At 41.9% G+C, this 24,402-nt stretch overlaps 1 protein-coding gene across 2 annotated transcripts in view; it reads left to right on the forward strand.

The window, feature by feature from the left end:
- Positions 1-22,272, forward strand: part of nAChRbeta1 (nicotinic acetylcholine receptor beta1) — a 146,108-nt gene extending 123,836 nt beyond the window's left edge. The window contains exons 8-12 of one of the 2 annotated variants that reach the window (XM_069304852.1): positions 3,516-3,691; positions 5,043-5,164; positions 10,147-10,259; positions 10,721-10,840; positions 14,919-22,272. In XM_069304852.1, coding sequence (XP_069160953.1) covers positions 3,516-3,691; positions 5,043-5,164; positions 10,147-10,259; positions 10,721-10,840; positions 14,919-15,083 — 696 coding nt within the window. In that variant the 3' untranslated portion in view covers positions 15,084-22,272. Of the gene's footprint in view, positions 1-3,515; positions 3,692-5,042; positions 5,165-10,146; positions 10,260-10,705; positions 10,841-14,918 lie in introns of both variants that reach the window. The other variant, XM_069304851.1, reaches the window with a different exon arrangement.
- The last annotated feature ends 2,130 nt before the right edge of the window (positions 22,273-24,402 follow it).

Genomic DNA, 24,402 nt, shown 5'->3' on the forward strand with positions numbered 1-24,402 from the left:
AACTTTAAAATGTTCATTTTAAAGCAGTAAAAATGTGAAATATATCTCGCTTTCCGCCGTCTGGTCCTGGTTGTGATCAGACAAACCTGTGGCAAGGAGAAGGACCAAATAAGCCTTAGCTTGAAAACTTTGAATTAGTTTGACATCAAAAGTACTGAAAGAAAACGCGCCTTTCTGCTTCATTATTTACCTGATAGCCACAAACCCTAGTGGCCTCGACAAGGACAGGAAGCCGGCGGCTTGTCGAAGGTCCCCCCCCCCCCATTTGCCTTGCTCTTTTTTCCATATATATTTGGAAATTCGACACACTTTTGGCAGTTACGACTGCGGCGGGTAGGCGGTTCTATTGATTAATAACCCTGTGGGTGGGGAAAAAGCCCCTCCTGTACTCAGTCCTACATTGTGTCTTGTTAAGCTGGAAACAGTTGCTTGTTTGTGCTACATCTGACCTTCTGGAGAAAATATCAGGATCAACATCCTCTAACTTGTTCAATATTTTAAGTTTCAATAAGATCCACCTTGTCATTCCTGGCTTGTTATACCTGTGGCCCTCAACCGTTCCTGATACAAGAGATGGCTAAGCTCTGGAATTACTTTTGTTAGTCGGTGTTGCATCTTCTCCAAAGCAGCAATGTACTTCTGAAGATGTGGTCACAATGCTTGGCTGCAGTACTCTAAGTGGGGGGCGCACCGGATATCTATACAGGTGAACCATTACTGGAAGGTGAAGGGACGACGACGTTTCGGTCCGTCCTGGATCATTCTCACAATCGACTTGAGAATGGTCCAGGACGGACCGAAACGTCGTCGTCCCTTCACCTTCTAGTGTGTGGTCTGGTCAACATACTTTAGCCACGTTATTGTGACTCATCGCCTGCATGTGAACCATTACCTTCTTTTCCTTATAGTCAAAACTACGTTTGATTATACCAAGAGTTTGGTTGGCTTTTCTGACTGATGCACCGACCTGTTGTGTAACTTTTAATGAGTGGTGGATCTTGACTCTAACGTCCTTCATCAATATGCTGTAATATAATGTTATTAATTTGGTAGTTGTGGCGTGGGTTGTTAAGCCCCACGTGCAGGGTCTTGCATTTGTCAATATTAAAAAGAATTTGCCAGTCTTCTGACCATTTGTAGAGTTTCTGCAGATCTATTTGTAACGCTTCAATGTCAATATCATTTCCAACTTTACCATAAATCTTTGAGTCATCTGGAAATGTGATGTGGTTTGAAATATTTTAGTCATTGATGTATATGACAAAGAGGGCAGATCCCAAAATGGACCCTTAGGGCACCCCATTTATCACATTAATCCATTCAGATTCGTTTCCATTTAGCACAACCCTTTGTTTTCTTCCCTTCAACCATTGTTTTATCCATTCTAATATTTTAACATTTATTCCATCGGCCTGTAATTACCTTAGTCTTTAATGTGGTACCTTATCAAAAGCTTTAGTAAAATCCATGTATACTACATCCACCGGAAGGCCTTTGTCTGAGTAGCTGGTTACCTTTTCAAAAAATGTGAGCATAATTTGTAAGGCGGGATCTGTTTTAACAAATCAATGACGAGTCGATTGTACAAGATTGTTCACTGAAAGATGGTGAAGGATTCCCTCCCTGAGGATTCTCTCCGTGAGCTTGCAGATGTGTGATGTCGAGCTGATCGGTCGGTAGTGTTCTGCTGAGCTCTTTCTGCCCTCTTTTTTTAAAATAGTGATAAGATCTGCATATTTTCAATCTAGAGGGACCCCCCCCACCCCCCACCCTTGGTCCAGGGATTTTTTGAAAAGTAATTTCAGCAGTAGGCATAGTTCTTCTGCAAGTTCCTTTAAGAGTTTGGACTGGATTCCATCCACACCTGGGACTTTAGTTTGTCAATGTTCTCTCTAATTATTTCGCATGTTATGGGTATATATCCCTAAATTCATTCTCCTCCCCTCCTTCAAACGTGTGTGTGTGTGTGGGTTATGGGATGTCACCCAATCTTTCGAGTATACGTGATACTTTGTGACATCTTTAGAATGCTGAAAGACGCTGATAGTGACAAAGATTGTCACTGACATTGCCAAACTAAGTGAACTTTTCAGACGTAGACAAAACACACTATGGAAATCATTCATTTCAGGAGAGCGAAACGGTCCTAATGAAGCTGCAGATCAGTACCACACCTGTCTAAAGACGGGTGTGGGTTTGAGAGTCGAGTCGCTCTCAACATGCGAGGGGGTATCACAAGCCCTGCAAATTGAGTTTGCTGATGTTGACAAAGAAATTAAATGGCAATTAATTGAAACATGATCAACTACACGTCTCCGTCGAAGATCTCTTGGATATTGTTTATACTGAAAGTTCTCTTACCAATATACTGGACAGTTCTCGTCAAATGCAAGACGCTGCACGGGTACCAGTCATGGAGTGCGGTGCCAACAACGGCTATGACGAGATACGTAAGGTTCAGGGGAGGACACCGTGAGCATAGGGGGTTACTATATCAAACTCAACAAGCAATCGTAACGTGGTACTTTGTTCAAACTGGAATAATGGAGCACAAGCCAAGCAACCACAAAGATTCTCATCAGAGAATGTCGAGAACAAATGCAGCAGCTGTGGAAGTGACTACCCCCACCAAGTTGGTGTGTGTGTGGGGGGGGGGTTGTCCTCCCCACAAAGTGGATGTGGGCGTGTGTGTGCATTCTCCTATTTGTACTCGCCTATTTGTACTTGCGAAGGTTGAGCTCTGGCTCTTTGGTCCCGCCTCTCTGGACACCCCTGCCTGTGTGTGTGGCGGGGGGTTGTCACTGCCTGACCGTCGAAGCAGTAACTGTCGATTCACTGCTTATCTTCAAAATCCAGCTCGATAAAATCAGGACAAATTGGGGGGAAAATCTTTGACAAGCCTCTGGCTTTCTATCCATGTCGAGGACACTAGATAGTGGCCCTCGGGTAAAATTAGGTAAATACATAAATTCCAAGATGAAATACAAAACAGAAAACACACACGAAAAAAATTACCTTACAAAAGGAACATAAACACATTCATAAGCATCTGAGTGAACAAGTTAGAGTATTCATCTATACATATCCATATTAGTTTGAATACATATGAAGACCCTCACACTCGCAACTCCCTGCACAAGAGAGCAAGCTTGGCTTTGGTGACAAACACGAGCCCCGGACTGCCAGCAAGGGAGACAGCCCGTCTATCATAACTCGTTCTATGCGCCACATTTCTAAGTTTTAGTAAACGTTTAAACATAAAACGCTCCCCCAAAAAATTAAAAAAAAATCAGGCGGGCAAGGAGGGAGAGAGGGGGGGGGAAATAAGAGGGAAAGATGAAAAGGGGAAAGGCTAAACGAAGGGAAAGAGGCAGTGGCAGGGACGTGATAAAGTATGGATGGGAGGATAGGGGTTGAGAAACCCGAAGGGAGGGGTGCTAGATTGCTTTAGTTAGTTTCCCCCCCCCATTATGTCCCACAACAAATCTCACAGTACCTTGGTACAACCCCTTCAGGTGACGCTCGGTATCTCCATTTTGCTCTCGCTCGTCGTGTTCCTCCTGCTGGTGTCGAAGATCCTGCCGCCCACTTCGCTGGTGCTTCCCCTCATCGCCAAGTACCTCCTCTTCACCTTCGTCATGAACACCGTCTCCATCCTCGTTACCGTCGTCATCATCAACTGGAACTTCAGGTGAGTGGGTGGTCGGTCGAGGAAGGACAGGGGGAAGGATGGCGTGTGAATCGCTTAGTGTATTGTGAGAATTGGTGAATTTAGGTGACAGGGGAATGGGCATTCAGGCGACATTCCTATCACTATTTTGATCACAGGACGTCTCTAAAGGATACCCTCAGACACCCCCCCCCTACAGTACCCACCAACATAACTACCCACAGGACAGACACCCCACAGACACCTCCAACCCACTTTACACAGGATTTTCTCCATAGAACACCCCCCTACAAGACCCTACTGCAGGATTCCTTCAACTTGACATTCCACCAAGACTACTACAGGATACTCCCCCCAGAGAACACCCCCAAAGGCCACTCGCACAAAACATCTCGACGGGGCTTCAACCAATGGACACCCCCTACAAAACGCTCACACTTGGCACCTCGCAGAATTCAGCCCTCCGAGGGACAAACCACAGACTCCAAAATAACATCTCCACGGGATAACCCCCAAAAGAAAACTGCCTACATGACACGCCTTGCTGGTCACCACAGAATAACCTCAAATAACTTCCACAGAAACCCCACTAAGACGCCGTTACACAAGACCTCATGACCTCCCCCTCACTGATACCCCAACCGAACTCTTCCCCCAACAGAACACTACCACCGGACCCACCGAACCTACCTTCCACCCCCACAGTACACCTCCACAGGATTCCAACCTTTGGCTACCCCTTCCCCCCATAGAAATCCCTCAATCCCTCGACTTCCACAAAAGACTCCCAAAAAGCATCACCACACTGGCAGGACATCCACACAGGACTCCCACTGCAGGACGAATCCACAGGGCATCAACACAAACTCTCAAAGAATATACTACAGAACACTTTTAGGGATACCCCCCCCCCTCCCCCCTAGAACACGGCATCCGAGTAGGACTCTTATCATTGGACACGGTACGCTCTCAAAGTACGCTCCCACACGTGTTATTTATAAAAACTAAGACATTACTAATATATATATTTCCCATTTTTTATTAAAATTAAATAAAGCAGGTGTATATAATAACTAATACTAAAATAATGGTCAGAATTGCCACTTGAAATGCCATTACTGATATTATTTAATCTGTTCTCATTTAAAAACGTTAATCTTACTTTAATACCATTTATATATGTTATTTCTACCTCTTAAAGTTGTTGGTCCTCTACTACTCTACTACTAGTATTACTAGTAGCTCTATAGGATTTATCACTACTTCTATTAGTACTTGTACTCTAAATACTGTAGCCAGAACTATTAAATCTTGTTAAGAGGTTCTTGTTAACCCACAACTTGTGAACTAATGGTGGTGGTGTGGTTGACAGAGGTCCCAGGACCCACCGGATGCCTAACTGGATCCGGGTGATGTTTCTCAAATACCTGCCCATCATGCTCTTCATGAAGCGACCCAAGAAGACGCGACTCCATTGGATGAACGAGATGAGTGGTAAGTCTACCTCCTTCCCTTGTCTCTCGTGCTTTACTCCCCCTTGTCTCTTCTTTATTTCCCTTGTCTCTCCTTCTTCATTCACTGAAGGAGAGGAAGCTCTCTTGGTTCTCCCTCTCCCATTGTCAGTGTTTACTTATAATTACTGTGGCCGGCTGTCGGCATACCATGCACTGCCTGACTCACAACAACCTGTTGGTTAGTTCACTTGCACAAACAGAAAATGGTTTTTTTTATTAGTACATGAGGTACATCTACATTAGTGCAGCTGCCCTAGACTATATGAAGTGGAGTACAGTGTGTCAAAAAAGGTAACTAGGCGATGCTAAAAAATCCCCATCACACAGGATGGTTAGTCATACAGAGGCATGTGATAAGCGGTCTGCACTGGCAGACTCCAGAAGCATTTTGAGGATATCAACACAAGATTGAATAAGGCAGCAGTGGTAATAAGTCCCCATCTCGCAGGATGGTTAGTCATACAGGGCCATATGTTTAGTAGCCTGCACTGGCAAATTTTGTGTACACTGTGAGGATATCTTCAAGAATACGAGTGAATAAAGTAATTGCAAAGCTCCAGGTACCTTATGCCAACTGGTTTGAAAGGTCTAATAACTGGGCATTCAGTGATGTAGTGCGGGAGATCGTGCCGTAGTTCCTGCTCAGAGTTTGCAACTGGAGTGCTCAGGATTGGGAGACCCGTCACCTGCAGCCACCTGCCACAGGTAACGGTAACCCAACCTGATCCTGGCAACCACTGTGTCGCACAGTCTAGTGGACGTTTTGTGCTGCCCATAGATATAGGTTTCAGATCTGAACAAATCATAGCTTTTTATACTAGTACTTTCAGGTCGTTGGGAGTCGGTAAGTTCTTTCCTATCAGATCAGTGTGTTTGGACCAATACAGTTTTGACAGCAGAGATGGGGATACCTAGATCTAATTCAACTTCATCCTTGTTACACGCTAATTTGGCTGCAATGTCTGTCTCATTATGATTGGTTATATTTATGTGTGAAGGTATCCATACAAAGGAGATTAGAGACACTTTACTCTGTGCATCAATTAGGTAATTTATAATTGGGAGTATGAGGTTCTTGCTGTCGATCTTCCAAGAGAAGTTTTCGATTGCTTGAAGAGCAGACTTTGAATCACAAAATATTATTCCTCCTCCAATGTTTTTTTAATGTACTGGTAGCTAGGTGTAATGCTGCTAGTTCTGCTTGTGTGGAGGTCAGCCAGTTGTTTAACCTGACACTGACAGTCTTTGTGCAAATATTATTTCTATAAAACCTACATGCCGCTGCAGTCCGTCCAGTAGAGGATTGGACTGAGCCGTCGGTGTAGACACAGTGCTCGTGAGATCTTAGACTCTCGATGGAGGAGGCAATTGTTTCAAGTGTGACAGCTTTGAGAAGAGCAAGATTCTCATTATCTTTCTTGGTGACAGGTGTGTATGATACTTGAATGGTGGGGTACAGATAAAGAGGAATCTCAGAGACAGGTAGATTGCACTTAAAAGGAATGTTAAGTTTAATGAGATTGTAGGCATTGTTGCTCAGCCAATTATCATAAAAGGAGTGAGTTGGTATGTCGGCACCAGTCAAAAGGGTGTTAACAGCACTAAATAATTTGTCTCCGAGCAATGCAGGAGATGTAGGGTCTTTCATGACTTTAAGGCAAAAGGTAGTGTTGACTTGCATTATTCTCTCTAGTATGGTTGGAAGCTTCAGTTCTTCCCGCATGTTGATTATTCTTGTGCATCTTGGAGCACCAAGAATTATCCTCATGGCCTCATTCTGTACTACTTCAAGTTTGTCCAACACAGAGGAGGGGAAATTAATTAAGTGCAGAGCATTATAATCAACGAGATATCTAACGAACATCATATAGAATAGTCTAGCACATTTAATATTGATACCAATGTTCTTAACGGTAAGTGTTTTCAATGGTTTTAGTCTTCCTTTTAACCTACGGTGTAGATCGTTTACAATGTCACTGTTAATACCAACTCCAAGGTATTTGTGCTGCCTACACGTTTCAATGTTCTGGTTGTTGACCTTGAAAGTTATAGGGACATGAGTTTTCTCTTGGGGATGGAGAACTCTGGATTTAGTTAGAGATAACAAGACCCCATTCAATGCTTTTAGCAGCGAATGAATCAAGTAGAGCTTGCAGTCTAGTTTGGGAATTTGCAACAGTGCATATATCATCGGCACAACAAATGACGGCTTCGTCAGGTAGTGTGGGAATATCAATTGTTAATTTATGCATCAGAACATTGAACAGTGTAGGACTTAGCACTCCACCCTGGGGTGTACCCAACTCAAAGGGTGCACAAAGTTTACTTTTGACCCCCTTGAAAAGGACTGAGGCGGTTCTGTTACTCGGGTAACCCCTGAGCCATGTCAAGTCTTCCCTTAACTCCAAAAGAGGCTAGCTGTTCTAGGATTATTTCTGTTTGCTGTATCAAAAGCAGTTTGGAGATCAATAAATGCCGCCTGAGAGTTTGGTCCCTCTCTGATAAAATACTCGGCAAAGAAAGTTTGTGTGCTTCTTCCAGGAAGGAAACCATACAGATTAGGGGCAAGACTTGAAACATTAGTCTGTCTTGAGTTCTTGAATTATTCTCGACAGAAAAAGAATGTACCGGGCATTTATTCCTGAAAGTCTAAGGTACTTTATACACAGAAATTAAAACCAAATAATTCAAAATCTAGTATTGTCGATATTTTAGAGACGTGTATGAAAATACATTTTTTTTTGTTTGTTTCATTGATTTTTTTTTTTTTTTTTTTTTACCAAAAAACACTACCTCAAAATAAAAGTACGCAATTTTGAAAAATGGCCGCCATCTTGACTCCTAGGTAATATTTTTTTGGGTCCCTATCTGAAATTATTTGTCTAGTCATCATGTGCAAGTGATAGTAGTAGACGGTAGAGCGACGGTCTCGCATCATGCAGGTCGGCGTTCAATTCCCGACCGTCCAAGTGGTTGGGCACCATTCCTTTCCCCCCGTCCCATCCCAAATCCTTATCCTGACTCCTTCCAAGTGTTATATAGTCGTAGTGGCTTGGCGCTTTCCCCTTGATAGTTCCGTTCCCTTCCCTAACGATGCAACCATGATGGTCTTATGGCAACAGACCCAACTCTGGGGCACAATGCCTCAAGATTTTAAACTTTTCCTGTAGTGTGATCTGAGACTGAACCACTGAAGAGAAAGATCTATGTAGGTTTCCTTAACCTTTGTCATTAGCCACAATACATTATTTAATAAGTAACATTCGATTAAACAATCGCTGTCATCAGGGAAATATTATTGTTCAATAAATGACATTGTCATCCGTAAAATAAATATTGATTTTATTATTGTTGTTTTGAAGCATTTACATTTGCCAGTAAAAGATGAAATTATTGATCAATAATATTGAACTTGGTAATAAATTAAAAATAGGTAGATAGTGAATTAGAAACTGTATATTTGAAGAATTGTGTATTGGGTCATAATAGGCGTGTTAACTGTTAGTGCGAGAGACGGTTGGCTGTGGTGAGGACTCTTGAAAATGTTGACTTCATCTTTTGCAGTCTTATCCTCTGATCTGTAATCATTGAGATCAGGTGGTCTTACTGGGGTTTCTCACTGCATTGCTATCTGTGTTTGAAGATAGGAGGCGGGGCAGCAAGGTGTAGTAGAGCTATACCATTGCGAAGGGCTCGGCCGTCAGTGAATTCTTAGGGCAGTGTGAAAAGCAAAAATCCTCAGCATGAGGAGGTCCCACTGCTAGAAAGTGGTCAATATTCACCAATGAACTTAGGATTGTGACTCCTACTCTAGTTTCCTCATGTGACTTGAAATAATCTTCTCTACCCTCTCATTAACAGCAATGCAGGAGGTTATGAATGGCAATAGTTATCTGTATTGTCTTGCATAGGACCTTTGGTACTACGTTAACCTTTGCAAGGTCAGGCACCTTGTGAGCAGGAACGGAATAGAGTATTCGGTTTCATTCTCTTAGTAATTAAATTTCTCGGTGTATAGCAACCATGGCATTGGAACCTGGCGATTCTGCCAGCAATGTGTGTTATCAGTGGGTAAAATGGATTTCATTTTGTGAAACTTGTTCGAACTGATGACTTGTTCGCTACATTAAATTATTTTACATTTGGAAGGGTCGAGGCAGGAAAATGACATGGGTACATAAATTGACATCAATTAAACAATACCAACAGTCATAACCATACTAGGTGCAGGCACGCGGCTGCTCAGATCAACGTCTTTAGCCAACCCTGTGTTCTCTGGAGAAATGACCACAATAACTTGGGGTTGCTGGCTGATGCAAGACGCGTCAGCTCGGCTAGTAGAATTTCCTGTACTGTTAATATGTACAGTGCGTTCTGGCACTTAATATTTAGTTTATATTGTCTCTGGAACTTAACAACTCGATTCTTTACTTTCAGGACATAATAACTATGTAAAGACACACAAAGAAAATAACATAGAGCCGTGCTTGTGTTTAATGCGTCTTGTTGATGGTGGATGTACAAGTACAAATATGGAGTCTCTTTCCTCCCTCGGGAGGGTGGTGGAGGGCGAAAAACACTACTGGTTCACTAAATCACTACTTATAAAAAGATGCAAAGCTGTGAAGTAGCTCTGCCCTTGATCTGTTCACTTTTAGTTTAGTTCTAGTTTCCCTCTATTCTTCTCACACCGTTGGTCTTACTGATAACACTCTTGTTAAACGATCTAAGGTTGAACATTCCCGCCCCCTCTCAAGAGTCGCAGGACATCCCGTCCCCCACCCCCCACCCCCTCACGAATCGCAGGACATTCCCCCTCCACGAGTCGAGGGACATCCCTCTACCCCCACCCCGAGTCGTAAGATACTCCCCTCCCCCCGAGTCGTAAGATACTCCCCTCCCCCCCCCCACATGATTGAATACTCTGATCATAACCTGGGTACAATTGGCTGCCTCCTGCAGGAGTGCCGCCGCACCACCACTACGGCGGCCCGGAGGTCGACAAGGGCACCAGCAAGCTGGAACACATGGAGCTCTCCAACCTCCACCATCCTAACTGCAAGATTAATAGAGAGGTGAGTATAGACTGACCCCAGAGCCGGGCTGAAATTCCAAAGACAAAGATACATTATACATTTTAAAGTGAAAAATAATGTAATACAATTTACGATAATTTAGTATAATTTAAATTAAAAAAAATGGATAATTTTGTGTGTTCGTTGCCATTTTCAGAGTCAACATTTCATGACGTACTAATATATTCATTAATATAAGCTAGGCGAGGAATGTGTCAAGAACCATTTAAGCAACCACTTAACGAAACCTGTATATCTTTCCTCAATCATCGGTGGGGGGGAGGGGGGGGATGGTCGAGAACGACCTCGCCCCCGTCACGAACCTCGCAAACGCTCTTGGTGAATAGAAACTAAACGCCACCAATGATTGCGGAAAGATGTCCGGGGTTTCGTAAGTGCTGGACGAGCCTCGGCTCGGCGTAAGATCTTGGTCCTAACGAAGTTAGTCTCCACTGTTGCAGATGCCGCGGCGCGAGTCTGAGAGCTCAGACTCGCTCTTCATCACCCCTGAGGCGTACAAAGCGACGGAGGCCATAGAGTTCATCGCTGAACACCTCAGGAACGAGGATGAGTATATCCAGGTGAGTGACCGTGAGTCATTGTTGTAGATCCTGATGGGTGAACGGGTGTCATGGAAAACATCCTTGGTGAGCGAACGGTTGTCGTGGGAAACATCCTTGAGGGTGAACGGCTTTCGTGGGTGAACGGGTGTCATGGGGAACATCCTTGGTGGGTGAAAGAGAGACGCCATGAACACCGACGCAGACAGTCGCCCGATTTTTTTATTTTGTTTCCGAAGGAGAGTGCTGTGACCCGTAGGACTTTCCAAACAGCTAAGCGTGAAAGTTGGAAATCTTATGTCTCGACCATTAAACTTGACACTCCTCTGCCCCTGATCTGGAAGAAAATCCGTAAGATAGCGGGTAAGTTTGTTCCAGATGTCTCGGCAGTCCTTCACCTCCGGGGTTCTGTTGTGGTGGATCCGGTGTCGGTCGCGACTGAAATGGGTTCACACTCTTGGACTGTTACCTCCGATTCTCATCTGTTTTTCCTTCTTTCCTAACTCGTAATCTTTCTTGAATCTTGTCACTTATATTTTCGCGCACATTTTCAGCTTTCCTTTGCCTTGTCCAACTTGCCTAACCCCTTGGGTTGGACAGTAGAACGACGGTCTCGCTTCATGTAGGTCGGCGTTCAATCCCAGACTGTCAAAGTTGTTGGGCACCATTCCTTCGCCTTCGCCCCCGTCTCCATCCCTAATCCTTATCGTGACCCCTTCCCCGTGCTATAGTCGTAATAGCTTGGCTCTTTCCCCTGATAGTTCCCTTACCTTCCTTCTCTCAGAACTCCAGTCTGCCCATCTGCGGTTCTACACCAGCGGACTCTGATGACATTCATTATGAGATGCTTCGCCATCTCCCTCCATACACGTTTAATTTTACTTAATATTTATAGCCATATCTGGGAGTCGCCGTCAGTGCCTGAGGACTGGCTTGTGGCCAGTCAGGCCAGATTCTTCCTATTCGGAAACCAGGTTCTCCAGGGACATCCCCTAAAGACTTCTTCCCCATTGCTCTAACGAGTTGCGTCTGGAAACTCTTTGAACGTATGGTCAATGTCCGTCTGATGTGGTTCTTTGAACGCTATTACCATCGCTTCCATTCTCAAACTGGCTTTCACAAGTGTCGCAGCACGACTGATGTCTTAGTGAACTTAAAAGTCTATATTCGAACTGACTTTGCTTCGAGGACCTCCGTTGTCATTTTTTACCTGGATAAGGCAGATGACACCACCCTGGAGATACCATATTCTTGTCCCAACTCGGTTCTTTTGGCCTTCGCGGTAATCTCCCTCTCTTCCTCCAAAGCTTCTTTTCTTGACGTTCCTTTAGAGTGAGGCTTAGTACCACTCTCTCTCTCTCTCTCTCTCTCTCTCTCTCTCTCTCTCTCTCTCTCTCTCTCTCTCTCTGCCTCTTTTTCGACGATATGAAGGTGTTCCCCTTCTGAGCACTACTAGGTGATGTTCCGAGCACTACTCTTTTTCTGGGTGTCCTCAAAGGTCTTCTTTCGTCCCTTCCCTCTGACATTCTCAGCTCTGTTGACGATCTTACCCTCTGCTGTCAAGGTGATGACTCGCCTTTCCTCCAACGGGTACTTCAACTTGAGATTGATGCCGTGTCGTCCTGGGCCACCAATTATGGCTTAAAGTTCTCTACAACTAAGACTTGAGCTATGACTTTTACTTGGAAACGGGTCGCTCTTCGACCCCCCCCCCTCCCCTTTTTGTCGCTTTATGGTAATCCTCTTCCGTATAAATAGTCTGCTAAACTTCTGGGGTTAATATTTGACACTCGTGTGTCATGGTCACCCCCTATCTTTAACTTCAGAGTTGAAAGCTCTAAGGCCCTTAAAACACTTTCGCCCCCCGCGGACCTAAATATAGGTCCGATATCCTTCCCTTGAGTCTGCACGAGCCACCTAAATTTACGTCCGATTAAGTAATATTTTTATAAAATCCAATTCTTATCCGATGGACTTGGGGATAGTATCAACATGTTTGCCATGAAATTTTCGTTTTCTCTAATAGCCACATGGCCTATTTGGGAGAACGGCATTGTATTGTATCTTCATGGTAAGACTATTGTATTGTTGACTCGACGAGTGTAATCGACGTAGTATTTTTTTATTTGGTGCTGGTCTAACGCATCTTTGACATTTTGTACATATATTCTTCCAGAATATTCTATTGCGAACACATTGGTACAAAAATGAAATACGTATATAGAAAAATAAGGTCAGAACAGTGACAAGAATATACACTTTTCAATACTGGTTTCGCCGATGTGCGGTAACTGGTAACACTTCGCCCACTTCACACACTCTTGCGGGTGGGCCGCAATCATCATTCTACATTTATATGCACATGTCCGTGTAGGAAATTTTATTGCCATCTCAGTGATACCAAATTTAACGCTGTAGGACAAGTGTGGAGTTGACAACCCTGAAAAGAATAGAAACATTTCGTCGCTGTTTGGAGGTCACGGCTAGTGATCGACGTAGTTCTTTATTTGGTGGCGATTTAACTCATGCTTTGGTGACATTTTATACATGTGTTCTTCTAGAACATTCTATTGCGAACACATTGGTACAAAAACTTAAATATGTACATTGAAAATTAAGGTCAGGACAGTGAAAAGAGTATGCACTTTTTAATTTTCGATGTACACATTTCATTTTTGTACCAATGTCTTTGCAATAGAATTTTCTAGAAGAACATTTGTATAAAATGTCACCAAACTGTGATTTAAACCACTACCAATAAAGAAACTACGGGGATCACTAGCCGTGAGCTCCAAACAGCGACGAGATGTTTCCATTCTTTTCAGGGTTGTCAACTCCACACTTGTCCTACAGCGCTAAATTTAGTATCTTTTGAGATTGCAATAAAATTTCCTACACGGACATGTGCATATAAATGAAGAATGATGATTGCAGCCCACCCGCAAGAGTGTGGGAAGTGGGCGAAGTGTTATGTTACCGCACATCGGCGATCTACCACAGTTTTACCACGAAGATAAAAGACAATGCCGTTCTCTCAAATAGGCTATGTGGCTACTAAAGAAAACGTAAATTTTATGGCAAACATGTTCATACTATCCCCAAGTCGATCAGATAAGAATTGAATTTTATAGAAATATTTGTTCGTAGGACATAAAAATATGTCCACTTCGGCAACTTCAAGTGACCCCCGGTGGACACGCTCTTGTGTCCATGGGGGAGAAAAGGGATATTTATTAAGAGTATACATTGCTCGAGACAAATGTAAGCTTTCTGCATATACTTGGTGTATACCCCAATCTGTTCTAACCCAGGAATAATTTAGGCTCTGTTGACCAAACCACACACTACAAAGTGAAGAGACGACGACGTTTCGGTCCGTCCTGGACTATTATCAAGTAGATTGATAATGTAGATTATCAATTATCGATATCAAGTAGATTATCATTATCAAAATAGACTCGATAATGGTCCAGGACGGACTAAAACGTCGTCATCTTTCCCCTTTCTAGTGTGTGGTTTATCAACATTTTTCATCCACATTATTGTGAATCTTCATTTGTAATTTAGGCTCTGGTTATGTCAGACCTAGGCTAAGTTAGGCTTTATTATGTTAGGTTTTGGTCATATCCCTTTTAAATTTAGAGACTTCAGAATCACATTTTTATTTGTAAAAATTCATTTGTTTATCAAGCTGTTTAATTGCAATTAATTGCAAGAGCATGTACGGTTTCTCATTGTTTGTGTCATACACTTGCATAGTATGACACAAACGTAACGTTGGATTGAACAAATTTACTACAAAAGTTAAGATTATTTTGCTAAACTTGATTTCTTTCCAAATATAATATTACACTTTTAATAAAGATTGTAACTTGCTTAGCTAAATGAATTGTGGGGTTGAGCCCCTGAGCCCATTATGTGCCTCTGTAACCCTTTCCACTACCGCCCACAAGATGGGTATGGGGTGCATAATAAATGAACTAAACTAACTAATGGATTTCCTATTTGTATTGCTGCTTTTTGTTATTATGGTATATTATGCAATAACATAACTTCCTCAATTTATTTTTTGATACTATATTAACATTTTCTCCTTCAGATTCGAGAAGACTGGAAATACGTGGCCATGGTGATCGACCGGCTTCAGCTATATATATTCTTCGCCGTCACCACCGCCGGTACCATTGGCATCTTAATGGACGCTCCTCATATATTTGAATACGTTGACCAGGATAAGATAATTGACACATACAGAGGGAAGTGAAAAGATAACCTTGTACTGGAATTCAACGTGTATAATATAAAATGACAAAAAAAAATCTTTTTACACTAGAGTGAAAATGAATAACCTATAAGAGAAAATGAATAATCTGCAAAAAGAGAAAATGTTCACTACAAAGAGTGAGAGTGTACATTACAAGAGCAATTTGGTATGAGAGAAAATGGGTATTAAGGAAAAATAGGGCACACTGCATAGAGAGAATAAGGGAGTCTATATACTGAAGATCTCTAAATGTAATACTTTGTGTATATATTTGTTTCGCTCCCCCTCTCATTCTCTTTCTGGATTAAGCATGAAAATTAGCCCTCTATCTCTGGAAGATATAAGGAAAAAAATGAGATAAACAATGTGATATCTAGTGTGTGATGTTTGGTAACATCAAATATTTTAAGAGAATATATTATATATATATAGATATATATATATATAAAAGTTCAAAGTACTCTTTTATCATGGTGCCAATTCTATATTTGTGCTTTTGGTTGTGTTAAATCAGTATTTTGGGTCGTGAGGCAGTGCCCTCGCGTTAACATTGTTTGGCTGAAGACTCGACTGAGGGCTCTTCTTTGGGTCCTTGTACAGCATTAGAGGTCCTCGGGATCCTCCTCGGGTACTCGCGGGAGAGGCCTTCCTAAGCTCCTCAAGGTCTATTCCAGGAGCCTTAAGGGGGGATTTTTCTAAGAGTCCTTGGAGCCTGTCGGAAGTCTTCCTGAGGCCCCTGGTGTTCTCGGGACCCGACAGAGGTCTTGGCCATCCCCTGGTTTGTTGTAAACACCACCAGGTGTCTGAGAGTCTGCCTGTAATACCTTAAAACGTATTCTCCGCGATGGTCGGCTGAAGATTCTTACCAGTTGTGTAAGTTTCTCCAGTGTATTATTCTCTCCTTAAAAAAAATATACACATATATATATCACATTTATAACAATGACAAAATACAAAGATGTCGTAAGATATACCCGGCACACAGAAGGTGTATATCCTTTATTTATTTTTTTTTTTTTTTAAGAATCATTACACCAAAACCATTTCAGACTTCAAATCTTCTGGCATCAGTGCTCAAAATAAGTTATCAGAGCAAGCGATGGTTTGCGTGCATGTGTGTGAGAACGTTCCGTATGCTTACAAAATTAGCAGTGAGAGAGCCTGCGAATCCGTGTTTACGTTAGAGCAATTGAGAGTGCGTGTCTGAATATTTGTCGCAAGATATACGTGGGAGTGGAACATACATTGCCAGAAATCAATATTAACATCTTTGTTGTTTCTTTGTTGTGGTGTGAGTGAGGCGGTGGCCCAGCTCCAAACGAAGGCCGCTTGCCACGACTCTTTGCGTCAGGCCAGAACAATCAGGATATTGATTAGATATATTTGTAGTTTTCATAGGTGCGAATTTAGCGACACGTTTCATATGTTTACATATATATATATATAAATAGGTATTAAGTAAATTTGTATGTAAATTACTACATGGTTTGGCGTTTATGCTCAAGGTGTTAATTGGTGACCCTGGGCGGGGGGGGCATGGGGTACGAGGAGTCCCCAACCCCCCGGACGGAACAAAAGGCATGCTTGGGTGGACGCCTGGTGGAATGCAGTGCTTGTCTTTCCAATATTAGCATGGACAATAGAACATTATTTTAACTGAAGAGAAGAGATACAGAAAAGAACTATTGTCTTGCTCACAAGTATTAGGTGCAATTAATTTCTATCTTGGATAGTACTTATGCTTTGACAAATGTAAGTTTCCTAGCATTTCTTGCTTCATGCTTCTGTCTACAGGTGCCTCCGAAATCTGGATACCCTGTCAACGTGACAGTTCCTTGGTCAGTCTGAGAACTCTCGGTGCGTCGTGCCACAAGCTTCTGACAGCCCTCTGATAGACCAGGCAATAGTTTACTTGATCTGGGATTCTTTTTTGAATGCGCCAAATTCCTGACGGAATTATTAAAAATATTTTTTAAAGAGACTATACGAAGCATTGTATCATTGCGATAAAATCTTCATGTAATGTAGGTAACCCGATTTAATAGGAATTAATTCTTCGGTTTCTGTACGATAATACACAACCCTCGAAAGGGTGTTAATAATTTTAAGATTCTTTTGATAAAGTATAATAAGTGGGCCTTGATAAAGTTTCGCGGCTAGTTTTAAGCGGTACTCAAGAGGTTACGGGTACTGGATTTTCCTATCAATGCCATGGTACCTTTAACTGCTAAGAAACACAAGTGCTAATTATTCTTCACAATGTTCAGTTGTATACTAATGCTTTTTGGTAAGAATTTCGACGATTCTTAGAAACGTAAGTTTATTTTAAATCGTTAAGTTTTCATCTTAAAACCTGAGTGTTGACATCCTGATTCAGAAAACACAACTACTAAATAAATGTAATTTTTCCAAACTCAGAGGCGAGTGCTTGACTGACAAAACTACCCGCCCTCTCCCCGCTATATGTCTGTACTGTTAGTGCAATCAAAATAAGAAGCCTCTCCTCTCAACCCATTTATACATGTTTGTTGCGAGAGCTTTTGTTTCCCCCACGATCAAGCTTAAATGAGCTGAATATACCGTAAGCTCTTTCTTTGTTGTGTGTTGTATTCGTTTGTTTGTTTGTGGGAAGGCGTTTGCCAATTCCAGAAGTTGAATCGTGGTAGTGTGAATTGACTGGTTAAATTGGCTCTTGCTATTAATACATAAATATATATGTATATAATTTTATTTATTTAGGTATCATTTATCATAAAGATAAATGGTAAAAAAAGTCCTTCATCTTTTTTACCCAGAATTTTCTGAAAGCAATGGATATGGATATTCTTGTGAAATTTCTATTGCGCAAGTGTGTGTAATTTTCAGAACACGAATATTTTGATACTGTAGATGAAATAACCAAATGTATGCTTCAAGTTATTAGTCTAAATGGAAAGACTGAACTCGCTCTCTACGGAGATCTTCCAAGTTAGAGAATTTCTTGGAACTGTTAATGAGTGCTAGTTACGAACCTTTGGCCAGAGAAAAATGTCCTAAGGCTATACGTGTATTGTCTATAAGTTTATCTAATATTTTTATATTTTTTGCAGACAGAAAACTCATTCTGACTAAAACTTTCCGTTATATGGCGACCTGATCACTGTCAGGGGGCCGCCAACTTCCTAAAAAAAAATCAATGGACACGAAGCGGACAGATAGTCTTAGTTAGAATCGGGTTTCGTGATCGCATATACTTCCGCCGCATATGCTGTAAATGCTGAAAGGCTTTCTAATTTAGAAATAGATTTATTATCTAGTGTTTGTTTGTTAGACCTACCTATCTGAAAAGAAGTATCTTTAGAAAATGTAGATTCAAACAGAATTGGTTTTTCCCCAACTTGATTTAACAGCATCGAAGTTTTAGGTATTACTTTCGACATTATCGCTTGAGTAAATCGTTTAAGACTTCGATCAGTATGTTTTAATACCGTTTGTGTTGCTGCTGCACATTACTCGGATTCCGATATGAAGAAGTGTGTGAATCGGTTCATGGTGTTGAGAGCAGAACAACTCTGCACTGGCCGGCGTCTCCAGCCGTCAAGTTCGCAGTCTGCTGCGATTTTGTGGATTGCCTTTCCTCACAAAGATCGCAAAGATGGCCTCGTTCCCTTTTGCCGAAACTACCTTTTGCTGGTAGTGATTTCTCGAACATTTTTTTATTATTATTATTATTACCTTATGAGGTGTTACGATGCCACGGCCGTGTGCTTCTTAGTTTAAGTTTAGATTCTTGTTATAGCAGATGATGAAGCAGTCGTGACGATGGGTACGTGGCGGTGGTTCGGAAGTTATTACGAGGAAACAAGGCCATTGACGACGATCTTGTAAGCGTATGAATACTGCCCACAATCCAGTTTTACATTTTCTGAGTTTTATGTAAGTTTTCAACGTTTTTTAATAATTTTGCCAATTTCTTATTTCTGTTTGGGTGGCAAAAGTATACATGAAATGTCTTTTGTCGGTAGTGTTTTAAGTATGCAGTTTCGGGTTCGTGTCCATATTCTGACATTTTTCTACGTAACATTTTTGTGATAGTGACTTTGGCATACATGACTTATGGAACTGACGTGGTTTTACACCGGACTACTACGGAGCTGAAGCCACAGCCTCCACAACTCGCTGTTGACTAATAACAGGACTGCTTCAATACACACACAAATCACAATAGCGTGATGCATCAAATGAACAAATCCACAAGGGGCGTAAATGACGGTTCGAACTTGTGCCCGAGATGATCCCAGACGCTGCCTTAGTCGACTAGGCCACGACATGGTTAAGTTGCAACCATTCCAAGAATTGAAACTCCCGGTTGCAATTCTTTTAACCATGTCGTGGCCTAATCGACTAAGGCGGCGTCTGGGATCATCCCGGGCATAAGTTCGAACCCTCATCACGACCCTTATGGATTTGCTCAAGGACTTCTTCGTTCTCTAACCTCTCTCTCTCTTTCTCACTCACTCACTCACTCAATCCCACACTCACTCATTCTCTCTCACACACACTCCCCCCTTGTTGTTCGTACAATAAGTTCAGTTCTCGTCTAACACTACAAAAGAGACAATCATGCCTCAACATGGAGCGCTCACAAGTGGTGTGTTGTGGTCCTGGAGAGAGGCTTGCAGCTCTCACCAGCAACCTTCATTCCTCCAAGTTAAACAGTTGCCTCATTGCTATTATTCGCTTTCTCTTCGGAATAAACTTAGTATCATAAAGCTATCTACACCTCGCCCATAATTGTGAGTAAGCTCTTACAAGTTTATTTTGAGGGACGATTTCTTTCTTGGGGGCTCTGAGGCTCTCGATACCCACCCTCTGACTCTTGCGCACACGGCATATACAACAAGAGCTGTTTCCATACATTTTGAATAATAAAATCCTTAATAAATCTTAACGAGCTTTCATTAAGACTTGGTCTAAGTTTTAACTAAGTTTTCCTCACATTAGCTCTTACTGCGTCCTTGGATATCCCTGCCCAAGCTACTTAAAACACTTTCGTGCCATTTTCACTTGGATGTACGGCCGGTTTATTTAAGCGCTTGTGGGATCACGACGTACATTTACGGTCCGTGTTATAGTGGGTATATACTACTCGATCGACTTGGGGTTTGTATGAATAAGTTTGCCATTAAATTTCCGTTTTCTCTAATAGGCACAGTGCCTATTTGAGAAAACGGCATTGTATTGTAACTTAGAGGAGAGACTATTGAGTTGGTGACACAACGAGGGTAGTCGCCCACTCCACACACTCTTGTGTTGGCCGCGATCATGATTCTACATTTATATGCATATGTCTGTATAGAGAATTTTATTGCGAGTTCAGTGATATAAAATTTAACGCTGTAGGACTAATGTGAAGCTGACAACAAACAAAAGAGTATGAACATTTTGTAGCTGTTTGGGTGTACAGCGAGACGGCAAGTGATCTACGTTTTTATTTATTTCGTGATGGAATAGCTAATGCTTTAGTTACATTTTATACATATGATCTTGTAGAGAATTTTATTGCAAACACATTGATACCAAAAGGAAATACGTAGCTCGAGAATTGGTGTCAGGAGAGTGAAAAGATTACACACTGTTTGGTGTTTACGCTCATGAGAAAAAAACGCCGCGCGCACAATGCGCAGAGTTTTTTCGCAGGTGCCGGGTGCATCAAAGTGTTAAGTAGCTTGGGCAGGGTTGTGCCAAATCTTTCTCTACTCGAAGTTACAATATTTTTTACCGGCTCCGTTTCTCTCTACCGTATTATCCCTCCTTATGTCAAGTAAATGAGAAAAAAATAGTTTAATCATGGGCATAACCCAATAAATTATGTTTATGTTCGATCGAAATCTGATCATTTGATATTTCCATACAATACTTATTAGACTTAACTTCTAAGAAAGGAGTTCCCAATCTTTACCAGGTCATTCCCCTCTTTAATAGAAAATCAATATTGATTAAACACTTTATTCTTAGCCATTGTGTTTACATGTTTACTTCCCCAATAATTAATTTATTAAAAACATTAAGAACAATAAACTTATGACGGTCTGACCCTCAAATATCTAAATTCCCCCCCCCCCCCTTGGTTTGAAGCACCTGTTCCAGCAAGTATATACATTTTCATGCCTCGTTAAAAACCTCATTGACAATTCAGTTACTTAGAGATCACTATATTTTTTCATCTAGTAAACTTACCGTGTTTGCTCGGTTCTAAGAGTGAAGCTCTTCCCTAGGACCACAGCCCCGTGAGACTCCCGCCAAAAGGTAACATTTTTGTATTTTCCCCCCTTGCAGAAACTAAGGCAGAACACCACCACAAAAATACCATGCATCGAGGAAATCTTTTTTATATAAATATATACACACATGTATTGGTTACCGTCTTGGAGCGTTCATAGAAAATGATACTAGCAGCTCTTGCGGTTTCAACCTATTTTTACCCTTTCAAAGGACATCTGATGTGTTTTTTATATATATTTTAGTTTTGGCGTGAACGATAATTAAGTTTTCTTATTAATGTAGAGCGCATGAAAAATAGTGGGCTTTGATATATATTACATGGAATATAATAAGAAAACTAAAAAAGCGGCTATCTCTGTTTAACAAGTATGCTACGTGATGGGACTTATTCACTGCTCAATGATACCCTGTATCTCCCCAAGCCAGTGTTGGTGCTGGTGCAGACTGGTTTCCCTCGCCAGAGAACTCCATACACATAACCCAAGCAAAGCGCGACCCAAATGTACTATTTTTGGGCCTCGGGGCTTTCATTGGGTTTGTCCTCCCTTTTTTTCTAATATACATCTGTCCATGGAATGCAGATTATATAAATGGTACACGCACCTTATTCTGCCACAGAGGAAGAAGGTGCCACGGACCGTACCATCACCCCCAATTTCCCTCCTGCCCTTAGGTCCAGGCGCCTTCAGGGTAAGGCACGTCCCCAAGCGTTACCCTGAGGGCAAGACCTCCCCTCACTCTCCTTCAAGAAAGTTTCACCCCTCCACCTCCCTCCCGGCTACTGCTACCGTCACGAGGCTTACTTGCCCCTCCTCCCTCCCCCAACCCCCCCTTCGCTAGGCACTCTATAGGGAAGTAGGAGATCAAGAATTTTGTATAGTGTATATAACTACGTTGTTTTAAGCAATAAAAGCTGTTTAAGAGATTTTGGTTTTAAATTGATTCCTATTGTGATCTCCCTCTGCCTATAAACAGATGACAAGTGTAAAAGAAAGGAATTTTGAAAATTTTGGCTTTTCAAGCTTTAGAAATTCTATGAAAATATAGTTTTTTTTTTTTTTTTTTTTACTCCAAGTTTTACCTTTATGTAATAGCCAATGATTGCCCAGTGGTCTAAATGTTAAAATTTAAGTCCCATTTACATTATATAAAGCTAGTTTAAGTATTTATCATTTCTGAAACTCCTCACAAACCACAGTTACAGGCATCCTTACAGGTAAGCTATATTTAAAAGAACTGGAGGTAAATACACCACTTGAGAAATGGAAATTTCTAAATCCTGGCTGGAAAGTGACAGTTCAACTGTGTATGTGGAAGGGGGCAAACCTCAGAGGTCGAGATACAGCCACAACTAAATAAAGCCTAGACTATGAAACCTGCAGATACTTCAGAGCCTGGAGCAAAGGCTCCCCCTCCCTACCTGGCAAACCACATCAGATGGAACCTTTGCAAAACTTTCACCACGTGCAATTTTAGTAGTACGCGCGGTACTCATGAAAAAAAAGCGCTTTGTGCGCGCGGCGTTCTGGGCGCTCAAGCGTAAACACAAAAAAGTGTATAATCTTTTTCACGCTCCTAACATCAATTCTCGAGCTACGTTTTTCATTTTGGTATCAATGCGTTGGCAATAAAATTCTCTACAAGATCATATGCATAAAATGTCGCCAAAGCATTTGCTATCCCACCACGAAGTAAATAAACACGAAGATGACTCGCCGTGACACCCAAACAGGAAGTAAATGTTCATACTCTTTCGTTTGTTGCCAGCCTCACAGTCATCCTACAGCGCTTATTTTGATATCTCTGAACTCGCAATAAAAATTCCCCACCCAGACATATGCCTATCAATGTCTAATTATGTTCCGCACAAGTGTGGGAACTGGGCGAAGCGTTAGCCATGATTTCAGCAGCGACGACACTGTTGTGATGCAGCGCTTTGAAAGTTTATACTTATTTCACTGTCCTGACATTATTTCTCGAGCTACGTATTTCATTTTTATAGCAATGTGTTCGCAATAGAAAGTTCTATAAGAACATGGGTAGAATTGGCCAATAGAGCGTCAAATAAATTTGCGGCGAATAAAATCTTACGCTTGTTTGTACCCGTGAGCGTAAAAAGTTTTTACTTTGCTCATGTTTTTCAAGTTTATACTTGTTTCACACCGTTTTTTTTGTTTGTATAGTGTTCGGAATAAAATTCTCTACACAGACATATGCATATAAATGTAGAATCATGATCGCGGCCAACACAAGAGAGTGTGGAGTGGGCGATTACCCTCGTTGTCACAAACTCGATAGTCTCTCCTCTAAGTTACAATACAATGCCGTTTTCTCAAATAGGCACTGTGCCTATTAGAGAAAACGAAAATTTAATGGCAAACATATTCATACAAACTCCAAGTCGATCGAGTAGTATATACCCACTATAACACGGACCGTAAATTTACGTCGTGATCCGACAAGCGCTTAACTAAACCGCCCGTAAATCCAAGTGAAGTTCTCAGAAAAGTGTTGTCACTTTCATTTGAAATCGCTAAACACCCTTGGGGCCAAATCCTGAACATCTATGCGAGCACTAAGACGCAAACAATGAGAGAATCAAGCCTCAAGAGCAGACATTCTTGAATTTTCATATAACACATGTGGGCTCATTGGGCTAATCCATTATGACCCATACCAGAGACCCCATGAAGTCTGCCAGGGCCTAAAGATAAGGACCAAGCAGGACACCCAGGCACTTGGGACACTCGCCAAATGAATTGACATTAAACACAGCATAAAGGAAAAAACACAAGCATCAGTGTATACTACCGTCGAAAATAGCGGGGTTTTTGGCCGTTAGCGGCAAAAATCGCCTGATTTTTGGCCCCTAGCGGCGAAAATCGCACGGTTTTTGGCCGCTAGCGGCGAAAATCGCGCTATTTTTGGCCGCTAGTGGCGAAATTCGCACGATTTTTGGCCGCTAGCGGCTTAAATCGCGCGATTTTTGGCCGGAAGCGGCTTAAATCGCGCGATTTTTGCCCGCCAGCTGTGAAAATCGCACGGTTTTTGGCCG

Source organism: Procambarus clarkii, chromosome 53, assembly GCF_040958095.1.
Source record: "Procambarus clarkii isolate CNS0578487 chromosome 53, FALCON_Pclarkii_2.0, whole genome shotgun sequence".
NCBI lineage: Eukaryota > Metazoa > Arthropoda > Malacostraca > Decapoda > Cambaridae > Procambarus > Procambarus clarkii.